We start from the raw sequence: 27288 nt of genomic DNA, 5'->3' as shown, positions 1-27288 counted from the left end.
CTAAAATGTATTTGCACACACACATGTATATACATAAAATATATATAGATGCACACATATATACATACAAAATTCTTATTCTTTGCTACCAGCATTAGCTCACATATAAACATAATTCTACCTCACTAAAGTGAATTTTTGGGGTAGAAGTCTAGATTTTTTATTTCCTTGTTTCTTTAATAGCTATCATTAGTTATTTACTTTCCTGTTACAATTTATGTCCCAGGTGTATATTGCAAATACTTCAACAGCAACACAAATACAGTTATCTTACCAACAAATGCTTTATTATTGTCGGAATCACTGCAAGGTTTTGCTGTATTTCCATGTTGGAATATTCAGGTAATACTAATATGAAACATACTGTATCTCACATGTTCATTACACAAGTATTTATTCAAGGTCTGACTCTCCTTTTGTTTTCCAATTTGACTTTCCTTTTTTTATTTTTATCCGTTTCTTTTTCCGCTTTATTTTCCAAAATCCGCACTGACGTTAAGTGAAAGTGAAATACAAGTTGTATGGATTTTTTTCCCCCCATTTTTACATGCCTGACAGAAAATTTCAGAAGTCAAAAGGTTCTCATTAGAACTTACACTTTGCTTGTGAAAACATTGAGCAGTAAAGCTTCTTTTTGGCAGAAAACATTCTAAGTGCAAGATTTGACTAATTTCTTGTACATACATCAGTCTTGTACAAACAAGTACAAAGCCTCAAAAGAAAAAATTCAAATGTAATGATTGAAAACAAGTCATAAATTGAACCACCACAGATAATGCACGAACCCCACTTGCTTCAGGGAACACACTACTCAGAGAATGCTCAATTTAAGCTATGTTCCAGGCACAGTCAGAATTTTTCTCTTCTCATACTTTCCCATTTCTGTTTGCACAGAGCTTACAAACTAAGCATAACTGCATTTGCTACAAGACTCAAAAGAACATCAAAGCAGTGTAAGCAAGCAGCAGCTGGCAGAGCAAGACCACCAGTCTATTTAGAATTTCAGAAGCAGTATTGTATAGTTAGTTCTAAGTTTGGTCAGTTTTACCCCCATTTCTATTGATATAATTTTCAGCCTAACTATTACAAGGCTAAATTGCTTCCTAATTCACATAAAGATCTATCATCTCAGTAAAGAGCTTCTCGTATTTCAGTAACAAACTATACTTCGGCCAAGGTGCTCAAATGCTAAGTAATTCACTGTTTTCAGCCCAGAAAACACATTACCTGGCACATAATTTTATTCCCTATTTTCTAAAAAACTCCTGCAGCCCCTCCATACCACATGCCTATATACACATTTAACATCAATGAAATACAGGTGTCACCAACAGTCACAATGCACACAAGCATGTGATGGGAAATGCTTGCACTTTAGCCAAGTGACAAATACACCTGTGTCTACACTGAGAGATGTCAAAAGGAATAGACTTAATGGACGACGTAGGGATGTCCTGCCAAAAAAGAAGGGCATTATCACTGTAAGAAAAATTAAGCTTGCCTTAACAGATGCATTATAAAATCAGGTTGAAAGCTATTTCAAAGAGTTAAACAGGTGGTTTAACTTTCAAATTAATATTTTAGCAGTAGGGATTACTTAAATCCAAAATAAAGAGCAGAAACAAGTGATCCTGCCTTCAGAAAATAGAAAGAGTTATGTGACTTCGATTTAAAGAACAAAAAAAAAAAAAACCACCACCAAAAAACCCAGTAACTGCATGCTTGCAGTATATGCTAATAATTATTCACATGAAATTAAGAATTTGATATTCCTTGCCACTGATTAAATATTAAATTCAAACATTCAAAGTTGGAGCTGAAGTTCATACGTAATTAAATATTTAAAACTGAGAATTATACCCCACCAGCATGAAAAGAAAGTATCTATATAGCTTGAAGAGTAATATAAACAAATTTCATATAGTTTCTATTCTAAACTCATATTATCAGATTACTTTTCTTTCTTTACATGCAGGTTTTTTTCCACAGCTGTTACCTCAATACCAGTGAAACTAGACTAACTTGAAAGAGGACAGTTAAATGGAAGCCTAACATCCACATGAATCTAATGATGTGCAATTAAGCCTTGTAGCTGCTACATTCCTTTGGGGTAAACCTGCAGATTTTTGGTTTTGTCATTAATTGAGTATTTTCAAGATAGGCAGTCTATAACAAGTCTATAATTGTAAAGGTATTAAATTAAGGTGTGCTGTACTTGTAGTCATTCTTTAATTCTGAAAAGTGCCTGTTCAAGGCAAAGCATTTGACCAGGCATTGCTGATGACTTTGGGTACTTTTCATGCAAGCTGCATCTTAATCAAATATATTTAAATGTGCAAGTGCACGCTTGCATGTGCAAAACTACGGTAACTGCCAATATCAAGAGAGTATTAACTACAACGCAGTTCAACAATTATTAACAAGCGACAGAAGTAAAATACTGTTCATCGTATACATCATGAAAAATAACACTGCCATTTAATTCAAAGAAATTCTGTTAATAATACTCAAAACCTAGTAGTACATTACCTTTTGCATGCACATGTCAGCTATTATGGACAGAGGTATTGTAAGGCTTAGCGCAAGTGTGCCTATCAGTGATGAGGTAAGAAAGCACCCCCTAAAAAATAACAAATAATAATTATTATTATTGATAATAATAATAATGAGGTCTTATTTCAAAGTTAAAAGGCAACTAAAGTAATGCATCAAACTGCAGAAGACATTTGATCAAGCTTGACTGTTAGTCATTGTTTGTTTTCATAGTCAAAAATTGAGATACCCACACTCCACCATAAGTCTGTAAAACCACATAAAATTCTTGATTCTTAAATTGATGTCTTCTGGAGTGAGGTTTAATTCCCATAAAAACCTTTTGAGATAATGGAAAATTCGTTACTTCACATGTAGTGACTTCACCTAGAAAAAAATCTGCATTTTGTTTCCATTTTGAAATAGTTTAATACCAGCTTATAGCAATTAAATCTGTTTTGCCCTGTCTGGTTAATTAAAAAAGAAAGGTTCCTGACGCCTAGAAATCCTACCCAAAAAGAGAAATATTTTTACAAACAGACAAATTCTTAAATTAACAGACTGTGCTTTTTAAATCTCACTCTGAAGTACACCCTTGAAATCATTCTTCAGAGTCTCAGTAAGACTTCTCTGCGTTTTACAAGTAGTCTCATCATATTTCCTAGAATCATAGAATCATCTAGATTGGAAGAGATCTTGAAGATCATCAAGTCCAACCGTTAACCCAGCACTGCCAAGTCCACCACTAAACCATGTCCCTAAGCACCACATCTACACGTCTTTTAAATACCTCCAGGGATGGGGACTCCACCACTTCCCTGGGCAGCCTGTTCCAACGCCTGACTGCCCTTTTGGCGAAGAAATTTTTCCTAATATCCAACCTAAACCTCCCCAGCACAACTTGAGGCCATTTCCTCTTGTCCTATCGCTTGTTACCTGGGAGACCAACCCCCTCCTCGCTACAACCTCCTTTCAGGAGGTCGGTTCCTAAGCAGGAACAAAGTCATTAGACTTCTCTAAATCACTGAGTCACAAAAAGCCATTACAATTTATTTAAATGACAGAACGACAAAACTACATGCATACGTCAGAGTAGTACTCATTAACAGCCACGGAAATCTGACTCTTTTTCCCAAATTCCTTTACAAGTCATATTTAGTTTGCAAATGACTGATGTAGGGGGGGGGGAAGAGAGACAGAAAATCTCAAAGTAGATGTAGGACAGACCCAAGAGAACACATGAGCTCTTGAGATCTTTGGCATTTTGATACAAACCTAAGGCTCAATAAATAAAACGTGACTAGTCTGAGCCGTTTTGATACCAAGTGAAGAGCATAACATCCAATATAAAAAACTGCAATTCCCATTTTATGACCAACCAAGTCAAAAGTTACCAAGGATGGTGACACTTGTTCGCAAATACTCCTCATGCAACAGCCTATTCTACCACATGAACAAAATAAATAGAAGGGGGTATCTACCCAATTCAAATCAGTAATGCCCACTACTGAGTCAGCCTCCTATTTCAAAGCCAGCCAGAATTTATTTATTTATTTATTAGGATAAAGGGAATTCTTCCCACCTTTGGCAAGTACTGAAACCAGTACCAACTAGGGGTTTTTTTTTGTGGAACTGCAATCAGTTCTGCACACAACTAATTTTAAAGAAGGAAAATCTTGTTGTTGTAATTTTAGTTATAATTCTGAATTTTATTTTTTTTTTTACCTACTCAATCTTTATTCTGGTTATTGTAAAAATTAAACAGATGCAGCATCACTGAAACTATATTCATGAAGTTTGATTAACTTATCAGCAGGTTTAAAAAAAAAAAAAATAGAGTCACATTTACCACTACATTATTTAGTTCGCAGTATGTGGTTGGGTGGAGTAAACAAGTAGGTTAAATGATATTATTTACTTCCAAAGAAAGAGTAGAGAACCATATAGTGGCACACTAGACAGGTAAAAGGATGATGTCAGCACAAACTCTCAAATTAGTCCTAGTCCAAAATTATAGGGAAAAGGAACCGGAAATAAAAATAGCTCTTTTCATGACTGGATTATCATTCTGAGTAAATACACAAACAGCATGTGTAGAAAAACGTCTGTGTATACCCATGTACTTAACCCTGTGTTAGTACTTGATTTTGGGACAAGAGCCAAATTTGGGTTTTTTGGGGGTTTGGGGTTTTTTTTTGTTGTTTGTTAGTTATTTTGCCTATGTTGAAATTGCACTTAACCTTTTTACCAACTGATACGGAACTGTAGTCTAATCTTACAGGATGGCATTAACATCACAAAAATATTGCATCAATAAACAAATTAAATTACAAAGGAACATATGCTGCAATGCATTTATAACTAGGACTGGTGTAAGAGTTTGCCAACAAACAAAAAATGTCATGATTAGATTTCCTAAGTAACTTTAAACTTGATCTGAAAACCAACAAAAAAACCAAACACAAACCAAAAAAGACACACACACACACACACAAAAAATGGTTTTCACGGAACTCCACCTAGATCTTTTGTTGTACTATTGTCACAGAACTTAGGATCCTAGGATTACAGACATCTCCGTTTCAGAGTAGCTATCCCATGAGTTGTTGCCGTCTCTTTACCACAGAGTTGAGAGGCTGAACGCCAAAGGTTCTCAGGCAAAAGCTCACAAACTGCCGCACCTATTCAAAATGTAGCACTGAAACTGACATTGTTCACTGAGCAACCATATGGCATAGGAAGCATGTCTCTTTTTGGAAACTCTTCTTCAGTGTTTTCAGAATAAGGTAAGACTTCTCAACTTGCAGAATTTTCTGTTACACCCCTATTTTAACCTAATGCTGGTGCAGAAGAAACTCAGACTCCCTGAATTCTCTCAGGCTGGGAACCATCACTTACCAAACAGTTCTTTAATAACACTGTCCTTTTAACAGCTACACAAAGATTTAAGTCTGCTACAGCTTTTGAGCCATTCATCCAGAAGTCTCATGTTCAATCCTCTGTTCTCAACCTATCCGGACTATCATATAATTAAATTACTAAACAAAAGGTAGACTATAATTTATGTATTGCCATATCTTCATGATTAATGCATTCTGATGAGATTTAGCTCATTAAGTCTTTGAAGATTTAAACAAATACGTCAACTATAGAATACTGGATTCTGACTCCTATATATCCAACATGCACAAGGCCTTGGAAACTGAAGAACTGTTACAACAGAAATTCATGCTCTCCTATTACTACTGCAACTCTGTACCACAAAGTCTTTTCGTCTCAAAATGTTAATTCTAGAATGAGCTAAGCACACAGTATCTTAAATACTACCAGACCACATCACCTGCTTTTTAAAGTTAGCTGCTGCTCTTAAACAGGACATTGTGACATGATGGATGACATCCTCTAACTGAAACTGCATATATGGACAGAAAAAAGGGAGGGGAAAAAAAAAAAATGCAAAACCCCCTACCTAGACAATTTGACACCTCAACATTTGAGAGCACAGGTAAGACAATTTATGTGAAATATATACAAAGCATGCAGTACGTACCACAGCCAGAGGAACTCTGACAAAACTGTTCCGATAAGGCCATTAATGACAATGCACATCCATATCAGCTTACTGGGAAACTCAAATGCTTCAAACCCAGTATAGTGAAGCAGGAAAAACCCTGGCCACAGCAGCAACAGATTAAACAACCCTACAAAACCTGAGTATAAAAACAGTATTAAGTAAATCACAATAAATATCCTTAAACATAACTAAAATCTCAGCTAAACTCTGCTATTTTGACAACATGCATACATAAAAGCAGCAACAAAGCAATACTTTAAATCTTTCAAAGGAAAGGAATATAAGAAACTCTACCTGAAATTCACAAATAACAATTATATCAGATATTTACAGGTTTGAAGTTGAAAAAAAAAAAATTCCATTGAGTCCAAAGGAGCTGTCTGCATTCCTACAAGTAGTGTCACGTTTCATTGTTAATACTGTAAACAAGAAAATTCACACAACCAGTCTCTAAAGTACCCATAACCACGGGAACAATAGGCTTTCTCTACTTCCTTGGCTTTTCTGTGCCCCTTTACCACTCATATGCAGTTCAGTGCCTGAAAGCAAACAATTTAATCACACACTGAATTAAAATTTTCAATAGAGTTATTTTTAGTCTTACCAAAGAACATTGGTATGTCAAGTTTATCTTCTCTATCTACTTTCCTTTTTATCATTACTATGTACACAGCGTAAAGCATGGCTCCTACAAGAGACCAAAGGGAACCTGTAAAGATGAAAAACACACTCACTTAAGGCATGCCAAACATGTTATGCACACTAGTATCAACTCCCCTAAACATACACCTATTATAAAACTGTAAGAGCTAAACAATTTATTACAGAATCCATTACTATATGAAAAGCATGGAAAAATACAGAAAGCTTGAAAATGTAAATACTTTCCCAATTAAGCTATATACTTTGGGGGGGGGGGAATCATCATAAATGTCCAGTTTCAGAAGCTGAAACTAAAGAGACAGATTGTGAAATGTTACACGAGTAAGAAATATATAGCTTGCTATATGACCTACTGAGTATTGTCAAAAGATGGTACTCATCACTGCATATTCTAGGATTAAAAATTAAGTAAATACCTATTGTATCTTTTCCAGCAGATTTCTCAGATCCAGAAAGGTTAACAAGTACCACACCACCAATGCTAGCAAAAAAGAAGAAATGCAAAACTCTACTTAAACCCAAGAACTTTTTCACAGAGACAGAAAAAAAAGGGGGAAAAAATATAAAAATACAGTTCTATCTTCAAGTATTTTTGTTAATCAAAACCCACTTTTGGAAAAGCCAAAAGGCGTTCTCTATTACTAAGGCCTGATCCTAAGCTAAAAACAAACAAACAAAAACCCCCACTTTTAACTTCCCTGAACAATGCACCAGGCATTTAATGAAACAGGCTGACAACACTGAATGTCAAGCCTCTTCCTTTTTCCCATCTACACAATAAAGAAACCATAATTAAACAACAAGAAAATAAGTTCACATATTTCCAATGGAAAACTGATTAATCTAATTTCCTACAGGAGCATGAGATTCAGGAATTGTTCATGACTAAGTATTTAAAAAGACTTAATTCACTTGCTCAATTTACCTGTGAAACAAGGATTTTTTTTAAAAATGAAGCATATCTCATATTGTCACAGATACCATAGGTATAGTAGGTATAGCTGTCCTCTCTCTGTATCATGAGTTTTTGACCAAATGTTCCATCCCATTATCTTACCTTAAAATAACAGCTAATAATTTGGACAGGGTAAACCTATCTCCACTGTTACTGGGAAAGACTGCAGCTAAGATTAAAGTAAAAAGCCCTGCAAGAGAAATTAAGAAGAGTTTGTACAATCAAATTTTGCTACTAGTTTGTTCAGAAAAGCGCACAGACATTTTCTTCTTTATATTTCACATACTTGTTTTAACTACATGATCTTAGCATCTCTAATTTTCATCAGAACTGTTACGAAACTAACACCTTGCCATGTGAATCCTCAGATGAGTAAATACATGTTCAACTTTGAGAAAGGCTAGCCACACTAACAAAATAAACTGCAATAAGCATGAAAAGTTGGGGGGGGGGGGGGGGGGGGAATCACATAATTGTGCTTTTAAAACTTGATTTTATAAAACAATAAAAGTTACTCCTCCAAACATGGACTGTCAAATAAGTTAAATACTTTAAAGCTCGTATTAGAGCCTTGCATAAAACCAGTAAAGCAAGTGATATGCATAATATTCATGTGGTTTAAGTTCTTTACCCCTAAAACCATTTTTTAAAAAACAATAGTTAGCAAGAATGCTTTACTCTGAATTGTGTCTATTTTGATAAAAAGTTATACCACCTTTCCTTCAAACCTATTACACTCCTAATATGCCTCCTTAATACACAGGCATAACTGCAAAAGTACACACACACGAACCTGAAAAGCAAAAAGCAGGGGAATCATGAGATAGCCTAAACCCCTGCAACTACATAATGAAATTTTTAAATGCACATATTCAATGGCTTTAAGCCTTGCCAAACCACAGGTAAATCATTACACCAGTCCATTGTAACCAAAAAGATTTTTGTGTTACAGACAGCCTTATAATGCACATCTGGTGGTGTAAATAAAACTTACCAGAGGTTGAAGACAAGATATTAACTATGGCTACTTGGGTATCAGACAGAGCTTCTTGGTAAGAGAAATTTGCCAAGAACCACTGGGGGGAAAGAAAAATAATTTTGTGATTACATGGATAGCAACAACAGAGTTTAAGTTCCTCAGTGCAATAAAATCCTACTTAAAGGAAAAAAAAACCCAACTATTTATCTAAAAATAAAATCAGAACAAGACTTTTACCTCAAATAGATTTCTAACTTCTATTAAAGTGGCAGGTACATTAAAAGACAGAGGCAAAATTAGAACTGGCCCAAACCAACCACATTCAACTACACGTTTAATAATGAAATAATATACTTCAGAAGTTAAAAATGATTAAATAATTGAAATGACATTATAATAGCTATTCTATAGTAACTAAAGGTACTCTTAACTTATTTTGCAAGTGCTTCAAGATGATAACTGCACAAGGGCTGCAAAGGAAATTTCAGACATACAGGACACTTTAGTCAGCCTAATGAGTTTTTTCTAGAGTACTTAAAACTGGCACACATCTCCACCCTACAAAACAAGCATCACTTACATTCAATACCTCAATATTTTGGAAGGATTCATGTCTGTTAATTCCTCCATAAAGGAATAAAATGACAAGTGTTTTGTCATTGCTTGATTGAGATCTCATTAATAAGATCTCAGATATATCCTCAGGGAAGTTACCACTCTCTAAAGTCTTAGCTGGAAATATTTATACAGCCCAAGAAGAAATACATATACGTGCCAGTAGTAGCAGCATCCACGAAGAGCATAAACAGGATTTGTTTTGAACATGAGAACTCCACCCTAGAAAATCTGCATGTGTATATATATAGAAATATACTCAGACACACAGAATTTTAAATCATTTTTTAAAAAGCTATTTCATCCACCCGAAATCACTGATGAGTGGCTTACTGTTCTCTTGCTGCTGTGTGCACATTCTTTATGTATACACACCAAAAAATTACATCACCATTTTCTCGTCCATGCATCGACAGTACTAATTTTTTTTGTTATTATTTTAAATGTTTAAAGAGCACTACTTCCTGAGGAAAAGCTGTGATAGGTCCACATTACATATAACCTATTCGGCAATATCAGTGAAGCTACTTCTGCAAAAGCTATCACTGATCTGCTCTCCACATTTTTACTGTCTCTCAAAAACAAAACAAAACAAAAAAAAAAATCATTCCACTGTTATCTCTCTCCCCCTAGAACTGACGCATGATGCAGAAACACCACCAGCCAACAGATCTGTAAGTACATCTTGCAGCCCTCAATGGAACTGAAGGACAATTAACTACCTTCTCTTCATACTAATGGAGGGCACAATGCCGCATAAGATGGTACTCTTTCTGTGATGGCCCAGGAAGAAGCCATAGTGACATTTACCCAGTTCATGCAGTCTCACTGCAGCTATTAACAGCCTGTATGCATGTAATCCCAGATTTTGCTGTACCAAACATACCCAATGCTGGACAACATGGCACAAAAGCATGGCATATCTTACAACTGATCTTACAGTTAACTACACACCCAAAATCTTTTTATTACCTGCCTCTTTCAGAAGTTGCACCTTCATGTCCAGCACATGAGGGAAGTTTTGCTTCTTATAGTATATTTATAAAATGAGGCATAAAGAATACGAATCATCTCAATACTGTTTCACAATTATTATACAAGTTTTAATTGCATCTATGCTTAAGTTTTCTGAAAGAATGGAACACATACCACAAAGCAAAAGAAAAAGCTAATTTTTGCTACTTGAGTTGCAGTGAGTTTTCCTACAGTTTTTAATATTGATTCCTGCTCCTTAACTGTTGGATATGACATGCGAGACAACTTTGCTTCCAATGCATGGCTCGATGGGAGTTGTCGAATCTCCATAATATTACTGAACCTTACACGAGGCTTTTTGGGAGCTTAAGAAGAAAAGAGAAGAAAAGAAAACAAGAAATAAAAGCTGCATATTATCATTAAACTTTTCAAGCCAACACCATATGCAAATAAAACTATGATGCTCTAATACAGCACTAATTACAATACTTCAGAAATAACAGGTTTGTATCCAAATAGAAGACATACCATTATTTTTATTTATTAAACTAGTATTTTGCTATTTGATAGGCTACTAATAAGACAAAGCACAATTACTGTTTTCAATCAGTACAGTTGTCCACCCACAAAAACCTCACTGAAAAGCACCATCCCTCCTCCCTGTGAAAAAAATCCACAAAAGGTAGCAATAAATTTTTAGGTAGGAATTATTCTGTATTGATAAATACTACACATAAGATTTTCTTTAATTGTTTGATAGTCAAACAGCCAAAAACTGCACACAACTATACCTAACTGCAAGGACAGTGTGTCATTCAGAGGATCAGAGTATCCAAGAGACCTCAAAGCTTAACAGAGATCATAAGGTCACTTGCTCATTTGAAATCCACCCTCTAACTAATCTTGCAAACCAGGATCAGATTTTATTTCTAAGGGTATTGTATGTATCATTAGTTTCCTGCGTAAAGAAAACATTACACGCTACATATAAATATTAGCTTAATTCAATATGAAACAATACCTAATTTCCTAAACAAGTAAAGGGAAAAGCTACAGCTCAAACAATCCTGAAGTGATTGGTGCATGTTATCACAGGACAGCAGAGCCTACCAAAGCGGTTCTTAACACATGTCACCTAGAAATTAACAGAGATACTTTCCCTTTTATAAGCAGGGACTCTTTTGCTGAGGATCAGATAATTGGATTCTTTGACAGCCAACTTCTCTGTAATTGTGTGGGACAGTTAGGCCTGTTCCAGCTACTATCACAAGATAGTGAGGCTTAAATAAAATCAGAATGCACATAGACTGTTAAAATTCTTACTTTGACTGCTTTGCTCCTGCTCTAAAAAGGACAATAGCTTGTTTTTCCAGAGGCTGACTCACTGCTGCTGGTCATACAAGCCCAGAAGGAAAGAATCACAAGTACTGAACCCAGTTGATCCCTTGAGATAAACATAGGCTGCATCTGTAGTGACCAAGAAAGGTAAACTGAACGATAGGCCTATGTTTTCTCTACCTGAAAGTAAATATATGAGACTGCAATTCATGCAATAAGATATTTAAGGAAGAAAAAGAGAAAAAAAAGGGGGAGGGGGGAATGCAAGTCCTGCAGCATGACAGCAGTTATACCAACAAACAGTAAAGTAATTCCTTCACCAAACAAGTAGCATTTCAGCATTCCAAAAATCTTTACTCACTTTTCTCTGCATCACTATTATTACTGCCATTTTTTTCAGTTGGCAAATCATGAAACTTTACAGGAACATATAAAGGTTCACTCTGAAATGAATCAGTATAAGTAAAAACACAGTTAAGCAGGATATTTAAGTTACAAGCAGTAGAATTAATTTAGCAAATTAGAAAACTAAATTAAGAAAACCTTGGTGAATATTAAGAAAATCAAATTTAACAAGTGGTTTTGCACACAGTGGGTAGGCTTGTCAAAAATGTTCATATATAATCTATATTTTATGTTAAACATATTGGTAAAATGCAGTACTCAAATAACTGTGCATTTTTGTGTATATCCTCACGAACACAAAACTCATCCCCAGAAAACTCAACCCTACAGACTTAAAATTAAAAAATAACTAATGAAATATGATTTTGATGAGATCTATAGCTTCTGTCCAAATGATAAACTAGAAACATAAAACACAGAATACATATACAAAAATGAATACAGACTCATTTTCCTCCCATGACCCTAAAAGCTCATGAACTAGAACTAAAAGTCCAGAATTTTTGTGGATGTTTAAATTAATGCAAAATTGTCCAAGATTAACAATGAATCCTGCTTCTAGAGTCAGATGATCTTAATGAATTGAGCAGACTAAGATTTTATTCTTAAATGTAGATAAATAAAGTTGGAAAAAAAAACAAAGAATGAAATAAAGAATACTTCTGAAAAATTTCTCTTCAACTCCCTATTCAGTATCCATATAGTAGACTGTCAACACTCAATTGTGTCCCCCTGCTCTATTACAGATGGTGCAAACTTTAAAAGTTCTGTGTTTTGGATACATTTCTGCATGTGGCCTCTGATTTAGGTATGCAGATTAAGCAGCAATCTGTGATCAACAGCATCATAACAAACCATCATTTATGGATGATGAAAATTACCACAAAAATGCCACCTGGCAATGCAGCTTATCAGCGGACTACCAGTACTGACATTTGATTCAGTAAACAGTAGTCACTCTGTCCACCGGAAGGAAGAAGGCAGTCCACTTCTCTTTCAAAATACAACACAGGATCACAGTATGCAAGCTGCTCAACTAACATGAATGATTCGGTTGTGGATCTTAGACTTAAAACTGTTTGGCTTTACCACTAGCTCTCCACATTTTGCTTTGGCAGCTACTGAGCTGAATATGTACAGGTTTCCTCTGTACGACAAAAATATTTCTTTCACAAACTACTACAGAAATGAATATTCAAGTAAGCGTTTTATTGAGCTGAGAACCTGTATTTCTTATAATAAGCAATGTCATTATTTGCAGCACTTACTAGTAACATGTAAGTTACCAATCCCTTTGCCAAAAGCTATTACATTTAAGACCTCCATATTTTAAAAACAGTAAGTCAGGATAATGGCATCATGTTACTGTAAAGCATTGACCTTCACAAATTAAGGCACTTACCAGAGAACTGTTTACAGTGTTATCTGTTGTACAAGCAGCAAAATAACCTTCAGCATCTGCAAACTAATTACAGAACCTTAAATGTAATAATCTATCAAGGCAGAGTTATTAATAACTTAAATTTTTTGAGAGTAAGTTTTTTAATGCCTTTTTCCATAATTCTGTCACAATTTCCTCTCTCCCTCCAACCCTCCTTCCCAATAAACAAGAGGGCTGACAAGTTTAGTGAATAATTTCAGTAATCCCCTGTACCTCTTGGAGAACCCCACTGAATTCATATACCCAGGTATCAATGCAGGATCAGGCTGTTAGAATCCCAAAAACCTGTAAAGCTCAGTCTTAGTGAGACACATGTCACTAAATTATTGTGCATGTATTAACAACAAGCCTTTTGTTTCTTCATTTTATTGAGGCAAAGTTCCTTTGCCTAAAAACCTGGAACTCTGCCTTAGTTTTAACATGACTTAAACTAGGATGAGGTCAAGTATCATTTTTCCTCTTCCTTTCTGCATCTTAACAAGCACTACTACCCCTGTTCCCTGACCTGCAGCTTGCTGTTCTACCATGCTGGTACGAAATCTAGTAAACAAAGCCTCTAATGTGGAAGAGGGCTTAAAAGTAAGGTTTGAGTGTTTACCTAAGCAATCATTATTGAAATAAAAATCTATAAATGCATAGTTTTTGTTTCAGATTAATAAACACAAGACATTTTAAAGGCATTTGTAATAATTACACAGATGACTATTTAACTAAATGCCTTGGGGGGGAAATCTGCTAACTGCACACTACAGCTCTGTCTCTGCACTGTTCTTTTGAAATACGCTAATATCAAAACTAATGTCTATTTCCTACAAATTATTTAAAAATTACTTTTTATAGGATTAGAAAGAAAAAACAATGAGACTCCAGTAGCGGTGCCACGAGTGCCATACGCAAAACGCGACAGATTAAGCACTCTTACTCATTGCTGTCCAGTTCATACTATCTCCTTCTTTGACATAGCACTGCACGAGATTCAGTTGGTCAATATAACCACTACAATTCATGCTAGGCAATAGCCCCTTATTCTACTCATCTGCTCAGATCAATAAATTTGGTCAGAATAATTGCTTTGTACAACTAATCATCCTCTAGCACTTTCATCATCCTTATTTGTCACCGCTGCCAGTAAAGACACAGTAACACATGCCATGCTGTGCACAGACACTTGGTATTAAAGGCTGATCTAGCAAAAATTATTTCAAGATATCATGGAATCATAGCATGTCCTGAGTTGGAAGGGACCCACAAGGATCGTCGAGTCCAGCTCCTGTCCCTGCACAGGACAACCCCAAAATTCACACCATATATCTGAGGGCATTGTCCAAATGCTTCTTGAATACTGTCAGGCTTGGCGTCATGACTGCCTCCTGCGGGAGCCTGTTCCAGTGCTCCACCACCCTCTGGGTGAAGAACCTTTTCCTCATGTCCAACCTAACCCTCCCCGGCATACCTTCCTGCCGTTCCCTTGGGTCCTATCATTGGTCATCAGGGAGAAGAGATCAGCGCCTGCCCCTCCTCTTCCCCTTCTGAGGAAGCTGTAGACCGTGATGAGGTCTCCCCTCAGTCTCCTCTTCTCCAGGCTGAACAGACCAAGTGACTTCAGCTACTCCTCATACGGCTTTCCCTCTAAACCCTTCACCATCTTTGTGCCTCTCCTCTGAACACTCTCTAGTAGCTTTGTATCCTTTTTGTACTGTGGTGCCCAAACCTGCACACAGTACTCAAGATGAGGCCGCACCAGTGCGGAGCAGAGTGGGACAATCCCCTCCCTTGACTGGCTAGCAATATAGTGCTTGATGCACCCTAGGACACAGTTGGCCCTCCTGGCTGCCAGGGCATACTGTTGCCTCGTGTTCAACTTGCCGTCGACCAGACCCCCCAGATCCCTCTCCGCGGGGCTGCTCTCCAGCCTCTCGTTCCCCAGTCTGTAGGTACATCCAGGGCTGCCCTCTCCCAGGTGCAAAATCCGGCACTTGCCCTTGTTAAACTTCATACGGTTGGTGATTGCCCAGCTCTCTAATTTGTCTAGATTGCCCAGCTCTAGATGTTTTATATGTTTAACACAAGATTTTTTTTTAAAAAAAGAAACAAACAAAAGGTTTCGGGTTTTTGAGAGGTTTTTGGTGCTGTTTTGTTTCTTTTTTTAAATAAAAATAATTTGGCTTAATGTCAGGTAACACTTCAATTTAACTATGTACGCCTACAACTGTCACAATCAGTGAAGTCTAATATATCCAGAAGAACTGAAGTCAGTTCCTTTTACACAAGTTATTTTCTATAAAGACATGTTGATTAACAGCATGTTCTTGGATCACATTTTCTGTTATTTTAATGCAAGATTAATATCGGGCCAAATGCCTGACTGCTTCCTGAGGCCTGCTGTTCCACATTCTGAAACACTGGCACAGAACAAGCGCTCTTCCCAGCATCTCTTAATTTCCTTGGAAAAAAAGTATGTATTTCTGTAATATGACAACAGTTTTTGACTCTAGCACAAACTATGCCTAGTTCTAGAATGGGCAACAGAAGGTCACTTGTGCATAAAGGCTATAAAAATACAGTATTAACAACAACACAAGCATACTACTACCACCTTTCCTAAACATAATTTTAAAAACCTCAAAACCTCTTAGCAAACAGTTCATAGTTCTGCCAGAGACAGAGTCAGTAATAAAAATCAAATGCAAAGTTCAAATACTGATTCCATTGGTTATAGACGCTGGGGAAGTACAAGAAAACCAATATCCAACAGTGGTGAGGCTCATCAGCTCTTCTTCAAAAGAACTACCCTCTGCAACTGTCCAAGACAAAATACCAGGCTAGATGGGCCTGGCCCAGCAGAGCATTTCTTATGATTCCTGACACATTTCATATTGCTTTTTCCTTCCTCTTCTTCCTCTCACAAGACTATTATGATTGCCATGTCTTCCTGTGCCATGATGCAGTTTATAATTGCTTTTCTGAAAGCACTATTTCACAAATATGTAAACTTTGCTTTTCTCTAGTCCCTATTTTAAGTTTTTTCTGTACAAACTTCAACAAATATCAAAACATTTGCAGAGTTAAAATACTTACAAAAGCTGCATGCCTTCCACGAAACCCACGAGTACACTGCTGCCTCCATGGTTTCCAAACAATGAATCCCAAGAGGTATAGAACAAACATGGATGTTTTTGCAAATGTACTGAAAAAAGGTTTGTTGTACTTTGTAAAAACATACTGTGGAAAGAAAATAATTGCAGTATCCGAAATTACCAATTAGGTGAGAATTCACACAATGAATGAACAGGTTTAAGTATATAGCCCAGAACAGTCTGGTTCCCAAAATGACAGCGCTGCGAGTATTGGCATGTATGACCAAAAGACACAAGTGGCCCTACCTATTCTGGGGTTACCCTCTCCCAAGCTATCTTAAATGACAACAAGAAGGCACTGAGCCATTTTGTAAGATACAATGCCACTGGAGAAATGCTACTTATTACTTGTATCTCACCAAGCAACATATCAATATGCCACTGAACTCAAATAGGACTGAAAATGCATTTATATACAAATATTTTCTAAATGGAAGACTACTTTTATAAGCAATAGCATAGTAATCACAAACTAGAGAAGATTACTTTGATTAAGTAACATTTCAGTATCAATAGTGATTCTACCAGCTCACTGGAAAAGAACGTTTTATTAATATAAAAGCATGTTAAGCACAAACATTTTTTAGCTGCTTAGTTTCAAAACTGATATAGAACGTAATGACAGTTCAGAAACCTGAATTTGACAAGAATTTATTAAAAACTCAATTTCCATTGCTAAAGCTCTGTTTTAAGTCCTAAAACTTATCATGAAGTAAATACCAGATCAGTTTCAAGATAGTGAATATATGAACTAGATTATGACAAACTTGGCTGCGATTATAGGCCTTAAACTCCATGACCCGAGTCCTTTGGTCCTAGACTTCTAGATGTTCTGAACTATAATCTACCATACCACCTAGCCCGCAATGTTACAGCTCATTTACTACTTCTCGGGAAACATATGGGCATTATTTTAATCAATATGGCAAAATGAACTCCCTAATTACAGTACATAGTTATGAGCTTATGTTGTTTAATTTTAAAGTCATCAATAACACCTTCTGTCTTGAAAGCAACAGTCACAGAGTTGAGCTTGTTTGCAACTTTTAGTGGATACAGGTTAATTCACTAAGCCAAAGGATACAGTCTTCCCTGTACTGAAAAGGTGGTTAAACATTACACTAGAACACTCACTGAGTGTTTGAGTGACCATGTTTCTGTTGCATCTTTCTCTTAAATAGGCTTTTGTCTTCCTTTTAAGGTGCATGGAACAATACTTACAGAAGTGAGTTCTGAAGAGGCAACCCATATCACATCAACGAGGAGAAGAATGACAATTCCTAGAGCCATTCGCCTACGCTGAGTGGATGAACTGCTCTGGGAGCTCATTCGATTCATGATAAAAACCCACACCATTTGTAACCTATTCAAGATTGACAAAGGAATAAAACCCAAAAGATTACAAACAGTGACAAAAAAACCCCACAAACCAAAAAAACCCCAAACAAACAGTGGGGGCAAGTGTTTCATATATATATATGAAATGGACCCAATATGCCAGGAAACAGATGCTTATGTTTCTTAAAAAGCAGATCTTTGACAGATCTGGCATGACATTTTCAGAGACATTAGGGGCAATTAGAAAGTAAATCTCAACTTCTCAAGAATTTATCAACCATTCTACCACTGAAGTAAGCAAAAGTAGGTAAAACATGGAATGCCTTTTTGGAATTTCTATGCTACGAATTCTGCAATATTTGAAACCACTACGTTTTGGTAAATTCAGATACTCTAAGCTGACAGTAGAAATTAGTAGAATTGTATTTGACACAACACATCAAACTAAAGGTAGTCAGGAACATGTTTAAACTTAAGCATTCAATCAGCATTTCTGAAGACATAGCAACACATTTGGGTAAATTATGATCCCTCAAAGCATAAAGTGATCCAAGACAAACAACCCAAAGAATATTTAATTGTAAACTTACAAAATTAGATTACACATCACTTGAACTCAAAAAAAATTATATATCTATTTGGTAATCTATGAAATACAGACATGCACCAACTCTAGTGAAAACCTATCAAGCATACAATATATGCAACAGAAAGCTTTGCCTATTAAAAAAAAACAAAACCAAAACATTGATAATGATTTTGACTGTGCCCCGGTATGTTACACACAGGAATAATTGATTAAGAACACTTCATATTCTGAGAAATCAAAACTACAGCAGTAAACTAGCTTTAAGATCGTCATCTAGTACAAAAGTCATGCAAGACTTGCTAGAAATTACAGCATAAACAAGTTCGGTTTTGACACACACAAACCTATTTTCCTTTTCCTATACACACCTCACAGCTCCTAGAAGTCTTTGTTCAAAGTAGTAATAGAAAGGTGTCAATTTAAGCAATTCTCATGAGTTATCAGAACAGCACAGCTGGGTTTAAATGCTTATAGCCACCTGCTTGTACATACTGGAAGAGTAAGAGCATACCACTCAACAGAAAATTCTGAAGATATGGCTTGAGCTGCAAAAATTCATATTAGGAAGAAGACTATTTGCAGTTAGAACATTGAAATTTATGCAGACGATGAGTACTACAGCAGTGTGTAAATAGATCATGACCAACCTTCTTTCCTTCTCCTTCAGTAGGCAGAATACTTCTGCTTTATTCAATGCACAGAGTGGTACCAAAAAGTGTACCAAAAAGTGGTACATTGTGACTTTAGAGGGCTTAACATTAGTGTTTTTAGTAATGTTAATACTTATTTTTAGTGCAAGTTGCGCAAAGTTAAGAGATCACTAAAGTACTTTACAAAAAAATAAGAAAGGTAAGGCAAACATGCTTTTAGAAATGTTGCTTGTGTTTTAAGTCAAAAAAATTACAAGATCCACTGGACCTACTCCAAACAAGTGCTAATCATGGACATACCAGAGCTACATGTGTTCTTACATCAACTAATGCTACGAGAAGGGGATTCAGATTTGTGATACAGATTTATGACCACCTGTTAGACCTAAATTTAGGAAAACCTTCAATTTTATGATTAAAAAGCTTCAAATACAAGTGACAGGAGACTGATGTCTCATTTATCAGTCTGCTTGTACTAGAATCTTCTACATACTCTCTAATGAGCCTCAGTAAGATATGTATATGGTAGTTCTATGATTAACATTAACTTATTTATGTATGTATTTTAAGAAGCAATTTATTAGGAGTTAATTTGCTACAGATTACAAAAGATACCTTGCTATTTATCATCATAAACACTCACTGTCTTTGAGAGAACTCCTGAAGGAACTGAAATCTAATTCACCTTCATGAAGCAGCTCCTGACTCTCCCAGTAAATCGAGGTGATCTGCTTTGCTAATACAGTTTGGTGACTTTAAATTACACCTTGTTTTTTCCACACGTGTCAAGATACAAACACTTACTGTCTTTTCATTATTTACAAATTATTTATGAAAGAGACAGTACCACAATGCCTTCAGTGAGGAAGCTACATTTCTTTTTTCCAGACTAGCCTATTCCTCCGATTAATGATTTAAACGCCTAGATATGCGCAAGTGCATTTGAGATCACTACACTGTTTCCCGACTTTGACTCACACCTCTCCTTTGCTATACAGTCTCTGCCATGTTCAAATCTTGAGACTTTTTCCTCCATTTCTCAAAGGGCTTCTTTCCAAAGAAAAATCAACAGGCAGAGTTCCTGAAGTATAATTATACCACTAGATCTATGCTGATATATTCCATGTGTGGGCATGTGGTGTGGTTCTGGACAATTATTCTGCTTTTTTGATAAAATGGTGGGATTGACAAAAGAAAGCAGAAGTCTGTAAGTAGGGAGGGGCAAAGTTCTGAAAGACTCAGCAAGGAATTGCAGTTTTTATTTGATACAGAATAAAGGAGAAAACATTTATTCTCAGAGAGAGAATAAATAGGGATATTATCTTAAACTTGAGTAAGCTAACAGAAAGGTTTTCATGCTTGAAAGCTTGTAAGTTTTTTTTTTTTTCAGTTTTTATGAATTGGTCTAATAGATACCACATATTATACTCTACAAACTTTGCCTTCATTTTATTATGTCTAATAGCCTACAAGCCATTATATTAAGTTATATTATACACAGCCTACAAATTGCTCGTGTGTTTGCATAATATGCAGCAAAAATGGAAGCTGGGCATAAAAGAGTTCCAAAGGAGCTAGAAGAAGAAATCTCATTCCTTGTCAGGCTACAGTGCGACACATGAGCAGTGGTGAGGTATACCAGAAACGGAAACCACTCCGGCCTTCCACCAGTTATGTGCCACAGGTAGGAGGGGGAGAGGTAGCTGGAGACAGGAAGGAATCGCAGTAGCCTGATCAATTTGACATCTCTACATCAGATGCTTGCATCCCTAGCTCTTCCGTTCTCATCACAAAGTGCTTCAAAGCATATAGCACGTATACACTGTGCACAGAGATCGTGCACAGATGTTGTGCACATTCTGTAGTTGCTTAATATTGAACTCAACCTGTCTACATCAGGCTTGTACAAATCCCTTGCTTTAAGATGCCTCAGTAGGAGGGAAGTAAAGGATGATAGAATATCTAGTACTTCTTAAATATGAGGTTACATATGAAGTTATTCAGAGTGTAAGTACACGTTGTACCATTTCTTTTCTACCTGTAAGTAGACTTTAAAATTCTAATTAGAGAGCCCATACTTATGTCTTGAAGTTTTTTATATGTCACAGTAATAGCAGCTATTGCTTTCTCATCTGACTACAAAGTGTCTGTTTAACATTTCTGTGTGTCTAATACAGCCCTTTGCTTGGTTCTTCTGTAACAAGGAAAAAAGATTAACAAGAAAGGGCAACTACAAAGTCTTCATCATGCAGCATGATGCCCCTTCAAGCTAGTAGTTGACTAAAAAAATTACAAAGCAGCAATACTAAAATGCCTATAACATTCAGCAGAAACACAGAACCCTATTGAAACTTAGTATGTAAGTTTTAGGACAGAATTAAAACCTGTAAGACTTCACACAGAATGTAAAGACAGATAGAAATTACTATTTTGAGAAGTTTTAGACATACACATTATCCCACTTATTGACAAAGCACCAGTATTCATGAACTTGTAATGAAATACAATTCCACACATTTCTTTATATTTGGCTTCTGTACACTAACAGCAATATGCTCTGATAAAAATGAACACAGAAAGAACAAGATTTACTTTTCTCATACATACCTTCCACAGTAACTGTAAAAAACCAAACAAAAAAATGCTAACAAACTTCACACATCATGTCAAAGTGAAGACAGTCTCCTAAAAAGAAAAAAAAGCAAAGTTTGAAAAATTGTGTGTGCGCGTATATTATGCACTTATCTTTCCAAAACATTTCCTAAAATTTCAAGTTCCACAAGTGCCTGCCGCAGCTCAAATCCTAAATGATGGGGACATACAGATATAGAACCTTAAGAATCGGTCCACATCAAAAATGTTAGCAGGACAGCACTGAATTGCAGGAAAACAGGATCATTTACTACTTCTGATATTTCAAAGAACAGGATCCCTTCCTTATTAATTAAATATAAGAAGTTCACATGAGAAGGAAGAACCTGAAAACATTAAGTTCTGATTTTTTTAAGTTATGCAGAGAAAGGCCCTATTTCTTAAGCCTACACTCCTAAGCAAAGAATTTAAACATTAGAATTAGGAAGGTAGTGGAAGAGCATATAGACTCTTTGGCCTTAAAATAATCTAGAAAGACACCTCCACATTATTTCTTTTTTTTTTTTTTTATTTTAAACTCAGATCCTATAAAGACATTCAATAAAATCCACTTTAAAATTGTTATATAGGGAAAGAAACATTATACTTAAGAGACTTTGGAAAAAAAAAATGTTATACTAGACCAATCGGAAGCCCATCTAATCTGCAACTATTTGCAAATCCAGATGGTGACAAGTATATGGTGCTCCGAGAGAAGACACAAAAAAAACCTGGAACTGACAACCAAGAATAATAAAGCTGTAAGCTTTATTGCCTGGGAGCGCTGGAATTTTTTTCTTTTCTTATTCATGTGAAACCTTGCTAAGCTCTGTTCTAGGGCTATCCTGTATCAACAGGAGTCATACCCTATATTAATGAGTCACATATTAGTGTGCAGAACAGAGGTAGCAGTAAGGGCAAAATTAAATGCTTACCCTAAATTTTGCCTTTGATTATCTGTCAAGCACAGCTGAATTTATAAATTGTGAATAGCAGGCAAAAGTTAAACTGATGCTTTTCACCTATTGCAAATTAGATTAAGAGGCAGACTATAAAGATGGACCACACAAGCCTATGATTTGGTCCCCACTGAACTCATCAAGATTTACACACTGCTAAGCATCCAGCAAGTTCAAGCCCTTTACCACACAGTTTACCAAATGACTGTAGCTGATTGAAAAAAAAAAAAATTGAAAATGTAGTTTTAAGCCACAAGCATGTAGTTATCCATCTTCTATACCACAAAGCCTATGGTCTCTGTAGATCCTGAACACCTATTTAGTAGAGTGCCCTCACATACAAAGAGTAGCTGCTGGTCATATTTTTCTTACACTACAAAGCTAATTAGAGATTAAGATCAGTATCTCAGATAACCAAGACTTAAACCAGAAGACTTTTATCCATACAAAGCTCAAACAGTTTGTGCATGCCTAATTTATGCACCCAAAAGAACTGAATATAACAATAAACAAAAAATAAAGAAAGCAAAAAAGATGCTTGAAAATTCTTCCCTCCATGCACACTGAATGAAATATCACTAAGAGAAAGATACTATTCAGTTGCTTACTTTTGGCCCCTACTTAATCCATATTAGCAATACGCAAGTAACCAGGTTCAGAACTTGCACCTAAATTCAGTTATTACGCAAGACATATATCTTACCCTCTGTCAGCATGCAAGATCTGCTGTGGGCTGTAGTCCTGACTGGAGCTGATCACACAGAACCCTGTTCAATGCTTATTACCAATAATTATCCCATTTCAGGTAAGGACAAAAGTTTAGCATATTAATATAACATCTGACACCCGAGAACTGTACAAGACACTTCTTTCTAAGAACATGGCTTTACCCTTACAAAACTTTTAATTCATCAAGTGCACAGAGTTATGATAAATTTAAGCCACCAAGAAGACATATAAGCTGAAATAGAAATGATGGTTTAAAAGTAAATACAATGTTCTGCTCTATTAAATACAGTAGAAACTTCAGCGTATGTTTGCCTTTTATTTCCATTATTAGGAAATAAATATGCTTTCCACATGGCGAAACTTTAAACATACCAGTTGAAATTTGACATTTGAAGGAGTATTCATTGAAAAGGCATTTATTAATATCATTATAATTTTCAGCAAATAGCATGGAGATCTTTTTAATTCTTTTTTTTTTTTAAATTTTATTTACCATTTTAACAGCGTTAGAGTTGGTGGTGTCATCTTGCGGAACCATTTTTCAGCCAGTTACATAAAGATCTTCTGCAAAAAAAAAAAAGAAAAAAAAAAAGAAAAAAATTGCTTAACTTTCTTTGTTGGGACAATGTATTTTGTTTTTAAAATGTTACAGTATCCTAGATCACTTAAGCTGAGTCACCACTTTAATTTCTGACACACAAAAAAAAGATAAAAAATGGTCTCTCTCTCATATAGTTTACAATGTATATTCACATAGCTGATTACTAAAGCCAACAGGCTGAATAGCCTGTCCATCTACTGTTCTGAACACGCAGTGTGTGACTTCTGAGGACAGGACGTATAACTCCACCATCAACACTTAACGGGCAACCTTATTTCTAGAGCACTGAATGTTTCTTTGTGCAGATTATCACTGTTTTCATATTTAAAGTTCCACCCTAAAAGAGAAAATCATATGAAGTTCACCAAATATGAAGTAGCTTTTATTGTATTGACAATTAGGCAAGAGAACATTATGCCAAATCATTGCAAAACGGCAGCATTGCTTCTAGCTGTTCTACGAAGAAAACACACACACACACCCCCAAGAAAGTATGTAACAACAAGAAGAACAAGAGACCCAGAACAGCAGCTCAGTCACAAACTATGGCGCAAGCAAGTCAACTTGAAATTCTTCCTTGTATTTACTCAAGATTATTTCATACACAATTTGAAAGACAACATACCAAGATAAGGTTTGCATACAGAAGAAATGGTTTTAGTTTTTCCAGTTATACCAGCTGCTCCAATAATACAAGTTCTGGGATACAACCCCCTCCCCTTTAACACGTACTGTCATCAGGTGATTCTCATTTCATATTCGATTACTTTCGAGATAAGATAAACAGAGACACTGCTTTGACTCTAACCAGAAAAAAGCTGAAAGTAAACAGACAGACATTTTACACCTATCCTTCTAAATCTGGAAATGTACATTAAAGCAACCTTAATTTAACACAACTCTGACCTCCACTCAACTTTCAAGGGGTATCATGGGATGAGACCAAAAGCAAGAATCTTCAGAAGACATGGAAAGGTGAGCTTTACGCAACATGACAATTACATTCAGCCCTGTAATCTTTATTCAAGGAAAGTTTCCTGTAGAATATAGCGAAGGAAACGATCCAAAAAAAGAAACAAGCCAAGTTTTTCAGGCCAGTACCGAGTACTGCAAGTAGACATCATTGTTCCTAGCTAAACAGAAAGTTATACAAGGCCAAAGTTTGCACAGAAAACACATTAGTTTTAGCACCAAAATAAGAGAATTTAGCTTAAGATAAAGAGATGTTGTAGGAATCTGGCAGTGCACAATGTAAGAGTCATACTATCAAACTGTCATGGCACAGCTAGATCCTGGTATCTAAGGAATAAAAGGAACACTTGAAAAAGTCTCCTATTCAGCACTTACTCAAAATTCATGACACACAGTTTCAAACAAATGTTCTTATACAGAAATGGTCATGTAGAATATTCGTCTATTGCATACTTTGGAGTTTTTACCAGCTACCAGAGTACCCAAGATATACATCTCAGGTTCATTCATAGAGCATCCCAGCATGACTACAGCCCTGTTGGCCATGAATATCTGTGGCCATACTGAGTTAGACACATACTAGTTTCAGGTTAGCAGAGGAAAAGTTGACAAGTGGAACTGACATTGCCCTCCTTCTTATGCTCTTTCAATGACATTAGAAGAAAAAACTTCACATGAAGCTGCTAAGGCCTCTCTAAGTGTTACCATGTACAGATCAATCTCTTAGCCACCAGGAGCTATACGTTTAATATTAGCTAAGAATGACAAGTGACATCCATTTCACATGGTACGCTTCTAATCTTGTCTAGTGCAAGATCTAAACATATCACGCTTTGTCACAGGATAAACAGCCACAAATCTCCGATAAGAACAAGCACGGCAGCCTTCAAAACTACACGCCAGCTGAAAGCCGAGCCTTGCAGGCATGCTGGAAATCGGCAAAACCGCCGCATTCAGAAACGGGCTGTCAGAGTGAACGGGGTCTTCTCCTTCCCGCCGGCCGACGGGTATCTTTGGGGAAAAGCAGCAGGAACAAAGACGAGAAGGAAATGAGTAAATCGCCTTAACGCACTCAGAAAAAAGTGGATGCCCGAGGAGAACGAAATACGGCTCAAGCCCTGGGGATCACAGAGGAGGAAGAAGGAGTGCCCGTCCTGCGCTGCCCCGCAGAGCAAACACCGGAGGCCGCGGGGGCAGGGGCCGCAGCCCAAGCGGGGGGCACGACCCGCCTCCCACCTCAGGGGAGGCCGGACAGAGCGCTCGCCGCCTGCCCGCCGGCTCCGGGAGAGCGGACTCCCTCCCCGCACACCCCCCCTTCCCCGGGCAGGCCGGGCACCCCCGGCTGACTGAGGCGGGCAAGAGGAGAGCGCTTTCCCCAACGCCGCCGGCACCAACGTGCCCGGGACGGGGCCGAGGTCCGGCAGGCCGGCGGCAGGCGGGTCACACACACCCGGGCGCACCGCCGCGGCGCTCCCCGGCCCGGCCCCCCGCCCAGCCGCGACGTGAGGGGGCAAAGTTCCCCTCCCGAAGCGAGGCGGGGCCCGGTCTCACCCCCCTCAGCCCCGCGGGCCGGCGCCGGGGCGGGCGAGGCCTCTCGCCCACGACACCCCCAGCGACGGCTGACGGGCGCGGCGGGGGCGGCAGCGGCGGAACCCGCGGCCCACCTCCCGCCGCGCACGGCCGCCTTGCGGCTGGCCGCAGCCCCGTCCCCGCGACGGCGGCGGTACCTGAGGCCGCGGAGGGACGCGGAGCTCCGTCCGGCGGCGGCACCGCCCGCTGCCCTCCCCTCCCCGCCCGCCCGCCCTCTAAGATGGTGGCGGGCGCCGGGAATCCATCCCCGAGGCCGCGAGCGAGCGCCGGCCCCGCCCCGCCCGCGGGCCGGCCCCATCGAGCCGCTCGGCCAGCCGCTCGCCACCCCTGCCGGCCGTGCCCCGTCCTCCCCTAGGGCGCGTGCGGTCGTTCGCAACGCGACAAGCGAAATACCGAAAACAGAGGGAGACCCGAAGGAGGAACAGGGGAGGCAGAGAGCAGGAACCGAAGAACTAGAGATGGAGAAGTGGGATGGAGCTTGAAACCGGTCCGTCAAAAAGAGGGAAGAAAGAGAAGCCGAAGGGAGCGAGGCTCTGGGGAAGCGTCCTGCGCGGCGGCGGGGGCTTCGCGCTGCAAAGCCCCGCAGGAGCGAGAAGCAGCGGCAACTAATGAAAT

General features: G+C 37.7%; 1 protein-coding gene across 2 annotated transcripts in view; it reads right to left on the bottom strand.

The window, feature by feature from the left end:
• Positions 1-26875, bottom strand: part of SLC35F5 (solute carrier family 35 member F5) — a 33910-nt gene extending 7035 nt beyond the window's left edge. Inside the window, exons 1-14 of one of the 2 annotated variants that reach the window (XM_082312057.1) lie at positions 26811-26875; positions 24004-24074; positions 21799-21876; positions 17836-17977; positions 16556-16699; positions 13439-13501; positions 11993-12074; positions 10468-10658; positions 8719-8800; positions 7827-7914; positions 7186-7250; positions 6711-6815; positions 6083-6242; positions 2530-2620 (exon numbers count right to left, since the gene is read on the bottom strand). In XM_082312057.1, coding sequence (XP_082168183.1) covers positions 2530-2620; positions 6083-6242; positions 6711-6815; positions 7186-7250; positions 7827-7914; positions 8719-8800; positions 10468-10658; positions 11993-12074; positions 13439-13501; positions 16556-16699; positions 17836-17970 — 1206 coding nt within the window. In that variant the 5' untranslated portion in view covers positions 17971-17977; positions 21799-21876; positions 24004-24074; positions 26811-26875. Of the gene's footprint in view, positions 1-2529; positions 2621-6082; positions 6243-6710; positions 6816-7185; positions 7251-7826; positions 7915-8718; positions 8801-10467; positions 10659-11992; positions 12075-13438; positions 13502-16555; positions 16700-17835; positions 17978-21798; positions 21877-24003; positions 24075-26810 lie in introns of those variants that run through there. The other variant, XM_082312058.1, reaches the window with a different exon arrangement.
• Positions 26876-27288: the final 413 nt, after the last annotated feature.

This window comes from Platalea leucorodia, assembly GCF_965183815.1.
Source record: "Platalea leucorodia genome assembly, chromosome: 5".
Classification (NCBI taxonomy): domain Eukaryota; kingdom Metazoa; phylum Chordata; class Aves; order Pelecaniformes; family Threskiornithidae; genus Platalea; species Platalea leucorodia.
This window is presented reverse-complemented; position numbering and strand designations above follow the sequence as displayed.